This window comes from Eucalyptus grandis, chromosome 9, assembly GCF_016545825.1.
Source record: "Eucalyptus grandis isolate ANBG69807.140 chromosome 9, ASM1654582v1, whole genome shotgun sequence".
In the NCBI taxonomy this organism is placed as follows: domain Eukaryota; kingdom Viridiplantae; phylum Streptophyta; class Magnoliopsida; order Myrtales; family Myrtaceae; genus Eucalyptus; species Eucalyptus grandis.
The window spans coordinates 9332529-9350527 of record NC_052620.1 but is presented as its reverse complement, the minus strand read 5'-3'; the positions used below and the strand labels follow the sequence as shown (position 1 = coordinate 9350527).

The window sequence follows — 17999 nt, the reverse complement described above, 5'->3', positions numbered from 1 at the left end:
AAATGTTTATACAGCGGTAGACTATTGTTGAAATCTTGGTCTAAGCCCGTTCTGGGTATCCGGAGCCAATGCTCAACCTTACTTTTGGATTACTGAGTTATTCTTCAGTAAATTCAATGCGCTTGGATCGTTTTGGCTTTGCAGAATCGCTCAAAATTCACAAGACCTTTTTTTTAGGATGATTGCACATGTCACTGATTGATTCCGCCACACAAGCCATGCAATTTGGAAGCCACTATTCAAAAGAATCGATGGATAATGCAACTATAAGGATGATCTCATGCCATTGTATGCTGCACTGTTGTGATTATTTTCCAGAAGGAAAAATGGGCACGAATTCTGTACAGCAAGCAATCTAAATTTGAAATGACTGGTGATGCTGCCATCTTCAGCAACCTGCTCCATCAATCAAGCTAAATAGTTCTGTCTTCTCGCCTCTCTGATATCGAAGACGCGGTGTGAATTGCTGTAGAACTTAACTTGTTACACTGCTATCTGAGTAGAGAGTGCTTGAGTAAGTGGTTGAGAGGTTGATTTCCCTGGAAGAGACTTTTCATTTTCTCTGTCATCTGTTGAAACATCCAAAGACACGATTTTAATCAAATCTTGCTATCCACGTTCAAAAGATTCTCTCCACGCTGCATAGTCTTGCATTTTTAGTCTTCTTATATATCTCAGTAATTTTGTTACCCTAGTAAGAACGCGAGCTAATCAAAGCCCTGGTGGGCAGCCTGAACATGAGATTGAATTGCATTTCCATGATGCAGAAATGCAACCCGTATCGCGCACTAATCTCTGAGCAAGAAGATGAAATTTAGAAAATAGGAACTTTAACGATTATCAAACCTTTCCAAGGCTTGCCTTGCCGTTAGGAACAGCTCTTTGATATCCAAGAGAAGTTGGAGATTTACGGCTAATAACGTTGTTGCTCTCGCCTCTGCAAGTCATCTTATGTTGGTTGTTACTTCTGCTTCTTGTAATAATGCTTGGAGATGGTTGCCATTTCCCCCTCAGTAAGCTAGGCAGGGTCGATTCCTTTTTTCAGCAATAATAGAACGTGTCAATATAAAAACATATACATAAATACACCGTTAAATATAAAGAGTTTAGCATGCAATCTTATTATTTTTTTGCAGATTAAAAGAAGTAGCAACAATGTCTTTTTCTCCACCTTTGGACTAACGATTTCAAAAATGTCTCCAAGAATGTTGCATGCAGCATTTGGTAACAAGCGGTAATGATTTAGTAAACCTAGCACTCATCAATTAACCGATTTTATCAACTAAACGTGGCATGTGGACTTGAAATTGAAGCATTTGATAAGATCAAAAGGAATGCCGGTACCAGAAATAGCACGGTCGCGCAATGCTTGACGACCTCCAAATTCATGCGAACGTCATCGAGACTCCTGATCAAGGAAAGATGTCTTGGATTTGGTTAGGGTTTGACATCATAACTTGAATGGACTTGGATTGATCGTAAATTTTATTTTAAATGTGCTGGTTTTTAATTTTGATTACCTGTGCTTTTGTTGTCCTAGCCCAAAATAAGAAGCCAAGGTCTCCATCTGATACAAATAGGAACAGAAAGCGCGCTGGTCAGGACCAAACTTATAGTCAGGTATCTGTATTGACTTGACAAAGACCGATGGACTTACCTTCATATTACCAGCTCGGCGCCCGAACTTTTCAGTCAAGACTCCTAGAGAATCGATCATCCCAACGGGAACCGGCGCATCCCTACCGATCTCAGCGAATGCCTCCTTGATCCGGACGCAATCGAAGCGCTGGATGTTGTGGCCTGCCCAGATCCTGCCATTCAAAATGGCAAATATCTTATCGGCTACTTCTTCGAAGGTGGGCGCCCTCGAGACCGCATCCCGGGTGATCCCTCCCTGGCGACTCGATCTCATCCCGACAACCATGATGTCCCGGGGCCTGATGAGAGTGCAGAAACTCTCGAGCTCGACGAGCTTCCGCGGACAGACAACGATGGCACCAAACTCCAACACAGAGAAGCCTTGTCCAGATTTCTTAGGTACCGTCGTCTCGAGGTCGAAGAAGACAATCTCTGTCGTGGCATAATCGATGCATGGACTGGAAGTGGAGGCCTCCATGTGAATATATTTCTATAAACCTTGTGATTTGCATGCTACGCTCATATCATTTCAGCTTAAATAGCTGTTGCTAATGACCATTGTATATGGGTCATGTTGCGAGAAGAAGAGAGAGAGGAAATGTACGAGTAGAAGAAGAGAATTCTTCAGATGGTAGATTGATTTTCTTGTAGTTCAAGTCTATACATCCTTGAGCGATGTTTGGAATATCACAGAGAGAGAGAGAGAGAGAGAGAGAATATTTTCCCCTCTGTCATGAAAAAACATGCAGCAAATCACTGATTGATTATTGGAAGAAATGAACATTGTGAAGGAAAGGCATGCAAGTAATAAGAGATAAGGTCTCGACTCTTGGCTTGGATGGCGAATTGATTCCAATCTTCATGGCGAAGAAAAGGGTAATGCTCGGACCTCACCCACGATGATCCCAATGAAGAGGAAGGGGATATCCTTCTCAGAGGGATTACCACCTTTTTGTAAAGGGTTAAGGCTGTTGCCTAGGGTTTTCGCCTCCTCGCTTATGGAGAAACATCTTTTATTTTTTCTTTTGGGGAGTGTGAAGAGGATCATTACTTTGAATTGAAGAAAATCTACAGAAAAGTTAAATGACTACTGATTGGAAATTGTATATGCCGTTGAAAGTTGGACGTGGTTCCGTTTGCCAAAAGGCAGAACTGAGTTCGGTGATAATAAATTTCAAGAAGCGCTAATAAATGTTTAATGGTGTTGTTTTTTTGGTCGAATGTTTAATGTTGTTTAATAAGTATTATTTGGTAGGCGATTTCCTTTTTTCTTCTTTTCTTTTTTCCGGTCGATTATTAGTAACTTGCAAAAGATTAAAGGGATTTCTTATTCTTATATGGAGTTTCTTGTAATAGATTACCAAGCGTTTTTAATTTTTAACGACTAGAGCCCGTCAATTAGTTTGTAACTTACCAACAATATGATGAATTCTTTGCACTCACATCTAGCGGTCGATTGCCAAGTGCTTCAACTTTAATAAGTGGATCCATTAGTTAATTAGTAACTTATCAACATAGTCATAGTTTCACCATCCTCAAATCTAGTATCCAATAATAGATCACAGAGTGCCATTATAGTTTACAATTACTTTTTCGACCAAAAAAAAGTAGTTCGATAACTTACCGATGAGATAGTGATTTTATCACCCGCACACCAGTTGTAGATCACCGAGTATCTTAAAATTTTGTACAGGCCCAGTCAATTAACTAGAAAATTATTTCATAAAATAACGAATTCACCATCTCCAAAATCTAGAATCCGTTAATAAATTTCCAACTTTAATATTTTACGTGGAGGCCCGCTTGCCGGTGAAATAATGAATCTACAACCCTTTCTTGTCCTAGTATGTCAAGTGCTTTAGTTTTTAATAAATGGAATGTAAATTAATTAGTAAATTACCAATGAAATAATAATTTTATCATCCTCAAGTATAGCATTTAGTTGATTGCCATGTGCTTTAGAATTTTGTAAGTACGTCCATCAAGTAAATTATAACTTATAAGAATGAGGTAATGATGTTTTATTGTTGGGAAATGCTATTTTGAAGTTGGTAAAACCATCTATTTCTCATTATTATTTGGTGAATGGATATGTTATCTTGTTTCAAGTAATATTGATATAAAAGGATGTTCTATCACTATTGATGGAACCCAAAGTACAAAGTGAGAAGATTAACTAATGTTGGATGGAATTTGGTACAAAATGAGCAAGTCGAGAAAAATGAGAAATTCGTGAAGATTTGGAGGAACCATGACAAGGTGAATAGATGAATATAGTCTTGATCACCAATGTACTAAGGAAGACAAAATGAGTAGCAGATCGTAAAGTTAACTACTGACGGGAAGCTTGATAGATATACGAAAAGCTGATAGCAACTCACTAAATCAGATGTGGAAGATTTTTTTGACTGGATTTATGCAATCTAAATATGAAGACACAAATCTTCCTTTGACTAGTATTGCAGGTCAAAAGGAATTAATAGTTAGCTCAGGCTTGAAATTGATAAGCAATAATTGAAGCAAAATCTACTTAATTGATTTTTATTTGGTACAACGGACTATTACCAAGTATAACTAACTCTATCTGGGAAAACCTTACCATTACTAAAAAGATTTGAATGTATGGTTGTCCCTACTAATTGTGTCCATCATTTCCAACGGCAATTTGATTCTCTTCAAGATTGTCCAAAAGGCTAGTTTGAAGATCAAAGACTATATGAGAGAACCAGTGTTGAAGGAGGCGCTGACGGAAAATTGAGGAACCTGCCAACTTTGATATAGTCACATTCACTTTGTGTTGCAAGCGTGATTTTATTGACTTGTGTTCTACCTTGTTGAGAGTTATTATTACTCATCGTAAGCCTTGTTTCAACAATTGAACAAATGTGTGAGCAGTGTTGAGTTGTTGATAGTATCATCCATCAACTTCTGATAGAAGCGACATATGCTAAGTTGTAACCACTCAAGGTATTATAAGTGGATTTCAACTTATTGGTGGAGGTTAGTCTAATAGAGTAGACATAAATTTGATCAAATTGAACCACCATAAGTTTTGCGTACATCATCCTCTATCTCTTTATTTATCTTATTTTATAATTGATTGAAGCATCGGGCACTTAATATGATATTTCCTGCACATCTCAACCATTAAGATTTTATAAACCTATTCACTGCTCTCTAAGTTCCATTATTAAATACAACAGTTGTCATCTCACGTTCAATGGTAGATTGCAAAGTGCTTTAAAATTTTACAAGTGGGTCCATCCGCTCAATGGTAAATTTCCAAAGAGATCAATAACTTACTATTCTATTTGAAGTTGGTGAATTCCTCATTTCGTTGGTAACTTACTAAATTAACAGTGAATCTACGTTGGTAATTTATTAAATCGCTAGGAAGTTCTAATTCCTCAATATTTTTATGTTGATTTAGGAAATGGATTGAAATGAAAAAGACTTCTAAAATCTTGGACATAGTGCAATTATGAAAATTTGTGAATAATACTAAAGGACGAATTTGACTTTCAAATGGAAAGTTGAGGGAATAAAATGAACATATTGAAAGTTTAATGACTAGATTGAACATTGAAAAATATTTCGAGGACCACACTAAACGAATTAAAAATCCAATGACGACATTGCATAGTAGGCCGAAATTTAGGGACTTTTTTTTGTCATTCTCCCAATCTTCAATATCATTAAATAAGTAGAATTTCATTGGCAATTTCCTTCTTCCCATCAACTTTTAATAAAGTAACGAAACAACAATTAATTATTGTTGTTGTTGTTATATGTAGTTTCCAATAGTATATTACATAGTGTTTTTAGATTTCACAACTTGACTCGTCAAACATTTTATAACTTATCAACAAGATAATGAATTCATCACTCACATCTAACAGTCGATTACCTAAGTGCTTTAAATTTAGTAAGTGGACCCATCAATTAAGCCGTAACTTTATCATTAACAAGTGGACCCATCGATTAAGCCGTAACTTTATTGTTAACAAGTGGACCCATCGATTAAGCCGTAACTTTATCAACAAAGTCGAGATTTTACCATCTTCAAATCTAATAATGAGAAGAAGATTACATATTTCCATAATATTCGACAATTAGACCGACAAGCAGTTTATAACTTATCGATAAAATATTTACCATCCCCGCATGTAGCTGTAGATCCCAAAGTATTTTAAGATCTAATCAGTGTACCTAGTCACTTCATTAGAAACTTATTAACAAATCAAAGATTTGACCATCCGCCGCTCCGCCTTCTCCGCAGCGTCTCTTCTCACGTTCCCTCCGACCACCATAACCCAGCTTTGCAACCACAAAGCCAGTCCCGACCTTGAGGATTGAAGGCACCTAATCTATGAATATGACATCATGAGTATCATATTGGTGCGAAAGTTTCATGCCCACGATTCGGAATGGACTCGAGTTGATGACGAACTGAAGTTGTCGATCTGGTTTGGGCCGAAAGTAACTTCAAACTCAACTATGATTTCATATCACAAGATGAGTTGTGCAACATTCAAATGTTTCCTTAACATGAAATTGCAAGGATGAGTTTGTCATCCTCTTCTTTTCATTTGACTCTCTGTCCCGTCTTCTTCGTCTGTTGATGTGCAAATACAATTCTATGGAATATGGAATTGCAAAGATCTTTCTGCCAGTTCTGTCTCAAGAATAGAATTCAGAAATGGGAAAGTACACGTGTAATTGAAACTTGCAACCGGGATACTAACTTTAATTTCTTTGGCACAGCAGAATTCAAGATCATGTATACATTGCTTAACACCTCAAAAGAAACGAATTCAATGGTATATCCCATGAAAAGAAACAGCAAGCAGCCTTTCTCTCCAGTTTTGCACCACAACAGAGACTCTGAAATTGAGAACTAAAGGTTTCTGTTTCTTTAGTTTTATTCTCTAGAAGCAAAAACTCGAGATTGGTTGCTTCAGGTCATGAATCATGTCTTCTCATCGTGAGCCGATCGCTGCAGTCTGAGAATTTGAAGCAGAGCCCCCAAATCAGACCAAGAAGACCCACCTTCTTCCGCAGCCCCTCTTGCCATCTCCGCAAGTGCTTTCGCCCTCCTTCTCATTTCCTCTGCTTCCTCACCCACCAGGATTCTCTTCACTGCCTCCTCCACTCTATCGCTCTTCACGCTGTCGCCAAACCACCTCACCCACTTCTTCACCCCGATATCAACCCCGATCTTGAGCACTTGGATCACAAACTTCTCATTGTAGAATTGCTCTGCCGCAACCGGCCATGTCACCATTGGTACGCCAGCTGTGACCGCCTCCAAGGTCAAGTTCCACCCACAGTGCGTCACGAACCCCCCAACTGCCTCATGATCGAGAATCAGCACCTGAGGAACCCAGCCTCTGATGATGAGGCCCTTATTTTGGATTCTTGATTCATACCCGTCAGGCAGCCACTCTTCTTTGCCTTCTTCCACATTTGGGTCCTTCTTTACCACCCAGATGAATTGTTGCCCTGATGCTTCTAGTCCGACTGCGATCTCATGGAGCTGAGCAGCATTGAAATTCGCCATGCTTCCAAAGCAAATATAGATCACTGAGTTGGTTTGCCTCGAGTCAAGCCACTTGAGGCACTCGAGCTGGTCAATGGATGCTTGCTCGCCCCTGTGCGCTTTGTCCTCAATCTCCTTATTGCACAGCGAGAGCGAGCCGATTAACCAGGATCGTCTCCCAAGGAATGTCCTGTAATGGTCTGCGTAAGCCGGCTCGAGCTCATAGAAACTGTTCATGACAACTCCAAAGCTCCTCTTCTCCGATTCCTTTATCTCGTCCATGAGTTTGGTGAACTCTGTCTCTTCCTTGACAAAGTCCTGCAACTGCATCCTGGACAGTGTGATTTCTCCAGGGAAGTTGGGGATGACAAAGGGCTCCGAATCACTCGACACCTTCTTGTGAGGCTCGTAAAGCCTCGCACATTCTGTGCCTGCTACGGAGAAGGCACTTGTCCCATGGAAAACGAGCCTAGGAATGCCGCACTTGGCCGTGACCTTGATTGTCCAGGGAAGGAACATGTCCGAGATTAAACAATCAGGGGTGAGTTTCTCTATCAGCAGCTCAAGCTGCTGGTCCAGCATCGTCGTGCCTCTCCTAAATTGCGCATTTCCATCGAGGTGACCCTGTTCATATTGTCAGAGTCTTCTGGCAAGCCGACCTCTTTCAGGGGCAACGTTACCGTGACGACATCGATGTCGAAGCCCAAATCCTTAGATTTCGTGATGGATTTCATGAAACTGGGCTTGTGATGGGGGGTGGCAATGAGGGTGGACTTGCAGCCTCTCATGGCAAACACTTTGGCCATGTCGATCATCGGGATCATGTGGCCCGGAGCTATGAAAGGGAAGAAGAAAAGGTGAAGCTGATGGTTTGCACTATCCATTTGGTTCTTAGGGGAATTACTGCTACAGGAATGTAATTAGGGATGATGGTGGTGAAGGGCGAGAAAGGTTAGGTATATGAAGAAGTGAGTGATGCGAGAAGGACAAGTTTGATTCTTTCTACGCTTTGGATGTCCTATAAAAATTCCGGTTCATATGGTGTCCAAATTCATGTTCGCCAAAAAAAAATTGATTGCAAAAGAGGAAAAAAAAAAGGTCTAGATTTGAATTTATTATCCATGCAGAGAAGACTTTGAGAAGATACCTAGACCGAATCCACGCACACCGTCGTCTTCCAAACTGTGGCAAGTTATATGCACCCTGCAATACTACGAGAGATCCTCTGTTCATCGACAACCTCAAAAGCTAAAGAAAGATGCGTCATGCACGAGATGGCGCCTCCCTCAGAATTGACTAGGAACATTCAATTCGGAAATCTTAAAACTGTTTCTGGTGCAGAAGAGTCACTTTGGATAATTAAAGGAAAATGATTATCTAACCGTCTCGTTACTTCACAAAATTGACGATACATTGTCAGCCACTAATCTTGAAGTTGGAAACTGGGCACTGGCTGGTCTAGTTTTATGTTTTTGTGACCTTGTTTTGGTCGAAAAAGTGGAAACTTCATTAACTTAAAACAAGTTCGTTAACATTAGAAATTAAAACATCCAACATTATCTGCAGAGGAAAAGACAGCCAATTGGTGGGAAGTTATTTTTTCCGTTGTGCCAGAGCCACCCAATCCGCTAGCTTGTTCGCCTCCCTTGGACAAAGGGTAATTTGCACAAAACTGAGTCGAGCCAAAATTGTCTTTGACTGGGTGGGATTCCAACATTTGGAAGGTGTATTTTTTTTTTTTGCTCTGAAATGTTAATGATAAAAAATATTTTTCGGAAAACGTTTTTCAAGAAATTATTTTCTAGAAAATGCTTTGATTTTCGCTTTTCAGTTTAGAGATTTTATTTTCTTAACTTTAAGAATGTACATTATCTTTGATCGTAAATATTTTTTTCGTTGATTGATAATTTTTGGCAAACCCAACACATGAAAGTCCGAAAAACTCATTCGCTTCTTTCATTCAAACAGACACACACCAAAACTCACCCCAATTTTCACCCTCACACAACCAACAGCAGTTTTCATCGTTGTTCAAATGTAGGGGCAAAGAACAAACTCAACACATACGCACACACTCACTCTCACTTTGTACTTACGACTGCTTGGGGAGGAACAGTATTCCGCACAGCATATCCATGTCCTTCATTTTCAGAGAAACCGTTCGAGGCATCGCCAATTCGGCAGTGGGGATAGCAGAGCCGTTGACTCTGGCGTTTCGAGGTCGAGATCTTTCTTAGTGAAGAAGCTGCCCCGAGTCGCTAAGGCGAGCCATCCCCGATTGCCTCTCCTCCACTGCTGCCTTCGTAGCTTGTAGAACTCATTGAGCTGCTCTTGAATTTCGGTCGCGTCTCCTCCACTGTTGCCTTCGTAGCTTGCAGAACTCTTTAGGCTGCTCTTGAATTTCGGTTCTTTCTTATTTTTTATTGGTCTTGCCGACTTGGTTAGATCTTGCCGAGTTTTAATTCCGGTGCTTGAGTAGGCGTTTGGAATTCTAAAGAAACGATGGAAACTCAGAGAATCTGAAACCGGTCAAAGCAATCTCCCATTTTCCTCCATTCGAAATTGTGGCTGACATTAGACGGTCAGTAAATCAATGTAAGGGCACCGTTATCCTAGCCATTCCCAATAATTAATACATGTCCAATGAAGCTCGAAGCATACATAAGCCGTTCTAGACTTAATAAAATTGTTTGCGCTTTTGCATTCATTCGCGCAGATAGCCGAGAACGCTGACTTTTATCTCCCGAGTAGCATCGAGTCTTTTATCGGTGAAGGCATTGCCTCAGGCATCGAGGATGTTAGGCAATAATGCAGTAACTTAACATTACAGCAGTAGCTCCTAAATATGAAAGCATGGTGCAACATGTTCTTGATCGATCATCGATGCAACAAAAGGATGGAGAAGACATTTAGGAATAGAACATGATGGTACAGTAGACTAGGCTTCATTTCGATTTACGAGCAGCTTTGTGCTGCCCGAGTTCTTCCATTAATGAAGTCGAACTTAGTTGGAAGATCCACCTTCCCCAACATCCTTTCTGGTGATTTCGTCACTTGCTTTTGCCCTTCTTCTCATTTCCTCTCCCTCGTCGCCTCCCATGACTCGTCTCGCCACCTTCTTTATTATTGGTTGTTTGATATTAACGTAGCCCTAATATAATAAGTTAGTATTGTTTATTACATTTTGTAGGTTAAATTGAACTCTTAACGAAGGATAGTATAATTTTTAACGTGTTAATAGTAATACAAACACGTGGAAGATAGTTCACCTATATAAGCATAGAAGTGGTACCACTTCTTATGAAAGTTAGGGTTGCTTTATAGAGAGCTCATAAAATAGAATTAAGCACAATGCCATAATAGTGTAGAGTAATACAAAACTTCTTGCCGAAACAATATGTTAGTATATGTATAGTATGTCCGATTTTATTATTTAAAAACACAAATTTAAAGCCGAGTTACCCATCACTTTGATAGAGTTTTGAGATATTTGCACAAAGCAAAGGTTTAACTCAAAAAGAGACCTTCGTGTATGTATATTAATCTCACCGAAATTTTGAATATGTTTTCAAAAAAAATTATTTTTGAAATCTTGTTTTACAAACAAAGTGGTGGATTGTTGGTTGTTTGTTTGTAAAACAAACAAAATGTGTTTTTTCTTATCCCACATAGGAAAGTTAGAAAGAGATGTGCCACTTTATAAGTGTGAGCATTTTATAATGCGTTTAGAGAAAGAGTTGAGGTGTGGGCTAGACCCTACAATACATGTGTGCGGCTGCACGATTATTAGGCACACTAACTCCCTTTTTTTTTCCTATTTAGTTTGGTACGGTTATGTTAGTTGAAAGAGTTGTTTTTTGTTCATTAAGTATTTTTGGAAATTATGAAATTCGGAATTTTATTTTAAAAGATATTTTTATTTTTATTTTTTTATTATTCCCAATTTTATATTCATTTTCAAGATAACCTTTGAAATTATGCTTGTTTAGTTTATAACCTTTTCTGAAAGGTTGCATTTGTTCATTTTGCAATATTTCCTGATTGGTTATCTTTGTTCACTTTGCAACTTTTTCTAAAGGGATACATTTCTTCACTTTAGAATCTTTTGTGAAGAGTGGCTTATATTCTATAAGATTGATATTTATATATACGTGAATTTTTTACATGAATGAGAATAAGGCCTTTTGAGTCTTTTTTTTTTTCCAAAATTACAGCCATCCATTTGAATTATTTCTTAGAGAAATCTTAGAGAAATAATAAAATTGATATTTAGTATTTTCAATTGAGACTTTATTGTATCATGGAGGATATTTACTGGTGACTATTAGTAACATCGTGGGATAAATAAATTCTTAAAGGAAGTAATATTACATTTTAAAGTCCGACTTGATTACTCTATCTAATTTGAAGCCATATTTGCCAAAATCAACATCATCTCTACTTAGGACATATGCACCAACTCCAAACTCAAAGCCCCCTTTAAATGTCAATCCCAATCCCCAGTACCCGAGTGACCAACTTTTCATTATAGAAGGCAGTTCACTATCGGCACACCGACGCATACTCCTTACAGTGCTAAGTTCCATCCGCAGTGAGTAATAAATCCACCGACCAACATGTAATCGAGAATCGACACTTCAGCCACCTCATTGCTGGGAAGGGAAGTTGACCTTGTTGCAACTTTTTGGCTCGAAAGAGCTCTTGCAGCTGCATGGCGGGTGATCTGAAAGTGATAGGCCCTTTGGAGCACCGTATTCTATAGGTGTATCGGTGGTATATGAAATTTGATGGACGAATAAATCTTATTTTTGGCAATAATCGTAGCTTAGATTTAACCATTCACACAGTCAAAAATAAGAAAATTTTGAAGTCGAAATATTAAGTATGGAGCATTAAAATCGAAAGATCTCATTGCATTTTCTAAATTTATGTTGCTGCCGTAATATTTGAGAACATACACATACCTTGACATCTTCCAACTTTTAAATATAATAAACATCCTGAAGTCTTCTTGTACATTAGCTCAATTTTAAACCATAAAATACATTTGAAACTTGAATACTCGAGTATTCTCTTTTATTTAGTAAATAAACTTTCACAAAAATCCAAAGAAAATAAAATAGGTTTTAATGAAAACAATTTGATACAAATTCATAACGGAAGATTAGTGTTTACCAGCCAAATATGAATGAATTGTTCATGTAAGCCATTACCTTTGTGTGGGCGCTTGGCAATGAAGGAACACAAAATAAGCATAATCCCCAATGTATCTAGCGCTGGTAGAAAATTTTGAAAATGAAAAAACAAAACGAAAACTGCTATGCTTTCAAATTCATAAAAAGACTGATATTACTATGATTGATAAATTAATACAAGTGATAAAAAAAAAAAAAAATTAATAAATTAATACAAGTGATAAAAAAAAAAAAAAAAGAGACCCAAATGATTTTGGTGCAGTGAAATGTGGGAAAATCACAAAAAAAAAAAAAAAAAAATCATAAACTTATTACAATTGTGCCACTGACCGGTATTCACATCTACATCGATCGACCAATTCAGTTCTAAATCTTTTGCAATTATGCCAGTTTAGTATATCTAACCAATTTTGGCCGATCAATGTAGATGTAGACACTGGTCAGCGCCGCTCATCTGACTAAGATAAATAATTTATAATAATATTTTATTTTTTTCAATTTTTTTCCTTTTCTTTTTTCTCTTATTTCTTCTTTTGCTTCTTTTCCCCACAATAGCTAACTAGGCTTTGACAAGGCTTGCCCGCCATTGGGTGAGGCCAACCTCTCCATGGCCTTGCCAGCCACAGGCGACCTCGCCTATAGCCCCTAAGCCTTGCCTAGTGGCCAGCAAGCTATGGGAAATAAGCAAAATAAGGAAGAAGAGAAAAAATAAAAAGAGAAATAATAAAATAATTGAAAAAAATCACATATTACTAAAAATTCCATGTCAGTGCCGGCCGGTCATTATTGACTGGATAAATTGAATTGGTACAATTGCAAAAAGTTTAGGATTCAATTAGTAAAAGAAGAAAAAGTTTAAAATTGAATTGGCACAATTACAATGGGTTATTGACTTTTTTGGTAATTCTCCTGTGAAATGTTATCAATCCCCCGTGGTCCACCTTTTTTGGTGCTATGCTTCTAGCAAAAAAAAGAATTCAAGATCATGCATACTTTGCCTTCAACTCATAAGAAACGAAGTCACAACATTCCTAGGGTATATTTCATGAAAAGAAACGGCAATTAGCATTTCGCTCCAGTTTTGCACCACAACAGAGACTCTGAAAGTGAGAATGGAAGGCTTCTATTTCTTTAATTTTATTCTCCACAATCCAAAAACTCAAGATTGGTTGCTTCAGGTCATGAATCAGATCTCCTCGTTGTGAGCTGATCGCTGCCTTTGAGCTCTTGAAGCAGAGCACCAAATCAGACCAAGAAGACCCATCTTCTTCCACAGCACCTCTTGCCATCTCGGCAGGTGCTTTCGCTCTCCTTCTCATTTCCTCTGCTTCCTCACCCACGAGGACTCTCTTCACTGCCTCCTCCACTCTCTCGCTCTTCACGCTGTCGCCGAACGACCTCGCCCACTTCTTCACCCTGAAGTCGACCCCGCTCCTGAGCACTGGGGTCATAAACTTCTCGTTGTTGAATCGCTCTGCTGCGACCGGCCACGTCACCATTGGCACACCGGCTGTGACTGCCTCCAAAGTCAAGTTCCACCCACAGTGCATCACGAAGCCCCCGACCGCCTCATGATCGAGAATCAGCACCTGTGGAGCCCAGCCTCTACTGATGAGGCCCCTTTTCTCGGATTTTTTATTCGTACCCATCAGGCAACCACTCTTCTTTGCCTTCTTCCACTTTTGGGTCTTCCTTTACCACCCAGATGAACTGTTGCTCTGATGCTTCTAGTCCGACTGTGATCTCGTGGAGCTGAGCAGAATTGAAATTCGCCATGCTCTTAGTTGGTTTGCCTCCAGTCAAGCCACTGGAGGCACTCGAGCTGGTCAATGGATGCTTGCTTGTCCCTGTGTGCTTTGTCCTCAATCTCCTTATTGCACAGCGAGAGGGGGCCGATTAACGAGGATCGTCTCCCTAGGAATGTCCTGTAATGGTCCGCATAAGCCGGCTCGAGCTCATAGAAGCTGTTCACGACGACTCCAAAGCTCCTCTTCTCCGATTCCTTCACCTCGACCATGAACTTGGTAAACTATGTCTCTCCCTTGACAAAGCGTGCAACTGCATCCTGGACGGTGTTATCTCTCCCGGGAAGTTGGGGATGACGAAGGGCTCTGAATCGCTCGACACCTTCTTGTGAGGCTCATAGAGCCTTACACAATCTGTGCCCGCTATATAGAAGGTACTTGTGTCACGGTCCGTGGATCCTCCCGTACTCGTGACCTTGTGAGTGGTGCTTGGGGTTATTGGATGAAGAGTGAGGAGACAAAGGGGACAAATACAACTGGTCCGTGGGAGTGGCGTCAGGATGGTTGGTACTAGGAGTTCTAGAATGAAAGGATTATATCGCTTAGGAGCTCTGAAGGCGGGGTAGGTGTCCCGTGCACAAACTGGTCGAGAGTTAATGCCGCTCTCCTGATGAGGCCATGGCAGGCCGAAACCAATTGTTGAACCTAAATAGATCTGTCGTCTTACTTGATGAATTAGACGCCCAAGCGACGCTGGGTTTGGTAGGATCTCGTACGAAGAAGCATTCACAGTATTGTTCGTGGAACAGCTGCAGAAGAAAGGCTGGCCTGGTGAATTCCTCTCGCCAGGTGCCCACGGGTCGTTCCGAGGCCAAGGAAGCTCTCGGCCCGTGACACTTATCTCGTGGAAAACAAGCCTAGGAAAATTGAGGAACCTACCAAATTTGGTGAAGTCACTTTCACTTTGTGTCGCAAGCGTGTTTTTTTTTTTTCACCTGTGTCCTGCCCTGTTGAGAGTTGTTACTACTCATTGTAGTCCTTATTTCGACAATCGAACAAATGTATGAGCAATGTCGAGTTGTTGATAGTATCATCTATCAACTTTTGATAGAAGCGACATGTGCCAAGTTGTAGCCACTCAAGGGATTACTAGTAGATTTCAGCTCATTGATGGAGGCTAGTATGAGAGAGTGGACATAGACTTAATCAGACCAAACAACTATAAGTTTTGCGTACTTTATCCTCTTATCTCTTTATTTATCTTATTCTATAATTGATAGAAGCATTGGGCACTTAACATTTCATGCATATATCAAACTTAACTTCTTTAATTTGCAAAACTGTTATTTTTTTAAAATCCACCTATTCACTGCTCTCTAAGTTCCATTGTTAGCTACAACAGTTATCATGATACATTCAATAGTAGATTGCAAAGTGCTTTAAAATTTTACAAGTGGGTCCGTATGCTAAATGGTAATTCAAAGAGATCAATAACTTACAATATGCTTTGTTGTAATCGACGGCGTAGTGGAAGCGGATCGGAGTTTTGCAATTATGTCGGGAGCTATAGAAATCGACAGAAATAAAACGAGAAACAATAAAAGAACACTAGAAATTTACGTGGTTCAGTCCGAATGTCGGAATCTGCGTCCACGGGGAAAGCCAGCAAAATAATCTACTATAAATCAAAGAATTATAGAATTACAATTACTCATGCATTCAAGTGTTTCCCAACCCTACTTTATACCCGATACCCACGGTGTTTAACAGAACAACTCAATGGACTCGACTTCCGCACAAACCTCTCTGAGTTCAAGCCTCTCACTCTCTCTCGAGCTCTTTGCTCTCGCTATGTTGCATCTTCAGACGTCTTCTCCTTCTATAGGGAGAAGGGCAGAAAACAAGACAAAAATTGAAAGTAAATGGTCTCATTAAATGCAGCATAGGCGCCCACAAGACAAGCCCACAATCGGCACCGACGCCCACCATATTTGTAGGCATGCATGCAGATCGTGCATGTGCATGGGCAAGCATTTAATGAGGCAGAGGAGAGTCAACAAACGTGTGTCAATGATCGTGAAATGAGGTGGGCCGCAGTCTTCAAATTTCTTGTTCCTGGAGAGAAGCAAGCGTAAAAGGAGTCTTCTTCATGTGTCTTCTTCATGCATTTGCAGCAGGTTGTGGGTCCTTTATTTAATGCAGAAGATTGTGGATGCCCTCCTTTTCGGCAGAAGACAATCTCTCTTCAAGACTTTGCTAGCCGAAAATCTCTCTTCTCTGACTTCGCTTGCCCGCTTGAAAGTCAAAGAAATTAAAGCACTCATGCGGCTTTCTTTGGCTTCTTCCTTCTACGCATGGAGATAGAATTAATGCCGGAACAAAATTCGAAGACATCACAAAGTCTCCTTTGAACTTTGTTTATTCGGCCAGACTCGTGCATATTTGTCTAATGGGCTCAAACTCGAGACATAATTTAACATGCTTGAAGTTGGTAAATTCCTCATTTTGTTGCATATTTGTCTAACGGGCTCAAACTTGAGATATAATTTAACATATTTGAAGTTGGTAAATTCCTCATTTTGTTGGTAACTTACTAAATTAATAGCAGATCTACATTTTTACCAAAAAATAAAAATAGCGGATCTACGTTGGTAATCTACTAAATCACTACGAAGTTCTAATTCCTCATTCATTATGTTGATTTAGGAAATGGATTCAAATGAAAAAGAGTTCTAAAATCTTGGATATAGTATAATTATGAAAATTTGTGAATAGTAATGAAGGACAGATTTGACTTTCAAATGAAAATTTGAGAGACTAAAGGAACATATTAAAAGTTTGGGGATTAGATTGAACATTTAAAAATATTCCAAGGACCGCACTAAAAGAATCTAAGGACAGTATTGCACATTGAGCTGAAGTTTAGAGATTTTTTGTACAATTCTCCCAATCTTCAATGTCATTAAATAAGTAGAATTTCATTGGCAATTTTCTCCTTCCGATCAACTATTAGTAAAGTGAAAATAAAACAACACTATATCATCATCATCATCATCATCATCATCATATGTAGTTTCCAATAGTAGATTACAAAGTGTTTTTTAGATTTGACAAACTTGACTCGTCCAACATTTTATAACTTACTAACAAGACAATGAATTCATCACCCACATCTAACAGTCGATCACCTGAGTGCTTTAGATTTAACAAGTGGACCCATCAATTAAGCCACGACTTTATCAACAAAGTCACGATTTTACCATCTTCAAATCTAATAATGAGAAGTTACACAGTTCCATAATGTTTGACAATTAGACCGCCAAGTGGTTCATTACTTACCGACTAAATATTTATGATCCCCGCATGTAGTTGTAGATGCCAAAGTATTTTACGATCTAATCAGTGAACCAAGTCAATTAATTAGAAACTTACTAATAAATCAAAGATTTGACCATCCGCCTCTCCGCCCTTCTCCGCAGCGTCTCTTCTCACGCTATCTCCAGCCACCATAACCCAGCTTTGAAACCACAATGCCAGTCCAGACCTTGAGGATTGAAGTTACCTAATCTATGATTACGACGTCTTGAGCTTCACATTGGTGTCAAAGTTTCATGCCGACAATTTGGAATTGACTCGAGTTGATGACGAACCGAAGTTGTCGATCCGGTTTAGGCTGAAAGTACCTTCAAACAAGACTATGATTACATATCACATGCTGAGTTGCGCAACATCCAAATGTTTCCTTAACACGTGACCAGTCACTAGGTTGAGTTTGCCATCCTCTTCTTTTCATTTGACTCTTTCTGTCCTGTTCTTTTCGTCTGTTAGTGTGTAAGTACAATTCTATGGAATATGAAGTCGCATAGATCTCTCCGCCGGTTC

General features: G+C 39.3%; 2 protein-coding genes and 1 pseudogene across 2 annotated transcripts; all 3 read right to left on the bottom strand.

Annotated features, from left to right (window-relative positions):
* Positions 1-221: 221 nt before the first annotated feature.
* LOC104418251 (protein NEN4) lies at positions 222-2154 on the bottom strand. The gene is made up of 5 exons (XM_010029535.3): positions 1658-2154; positions 1521-1567; positions 1345-1408; positions 847-1035; positions 222-569 (listed from the first exon to the last, which is right to left on the bottom strand). Exons 1-5 carry the CDS (start codon positions 2114-2116, stop codon positions 492-494), a joined length of 837 nt encoding a protein of 278 aa, XP_010027837.2. The 5' UTR covers positions 2117-2154; the 3' UTR covers positions 222-491.
* A 4287-nt stretch (positions 2155-6441) lies between these two features.
* LOC104418250 (scopoletin glucosyltransferase) lies at positions 6442-8061 on the bottom strand. Its single transcript, XM_010029534.3, is given in 2 exon segments — positions 6442-7767; positions 7770-8061. Coding segments are annotated over 2 exon segments (1452 nt in total). The 3' UTR covers positions 6442-6607.
* A 5354-nt stretch (positions 8062-13415) lies between these two features.
* LOC120288379 lies at positions 13416-17627 on the bottom strand (annotated as a pseudogene).
* Positions 17628-17999: the final 372 nt, after the last annotated feature.

Excerpts from the sequence above, each read along its gene's own strand:
- LOC104418251 (XM_010029535.3), bottom strand. The coding sequence starts at position 2,116 with ATGGAGGCCTCCACTTCCAGTCCATGCATCGATTATGCCACGACAGAG. Across the intron at positions 1,568-1,657 it reads GCCGAGCTGGTAATATGAAG|ATGGAGACCTTGGCTTCTTA; the intron begins GTAAGTCCATCG and ends TATTTGTATCAG. Across the intron at positions 1,036-1,344 it reads GCGCGACCGTGCTATTTCTG|GAATCGACCCTGCCTAGCTT; the intron begins GTACCGGCATTC and ends TGCTGAAAAAAG.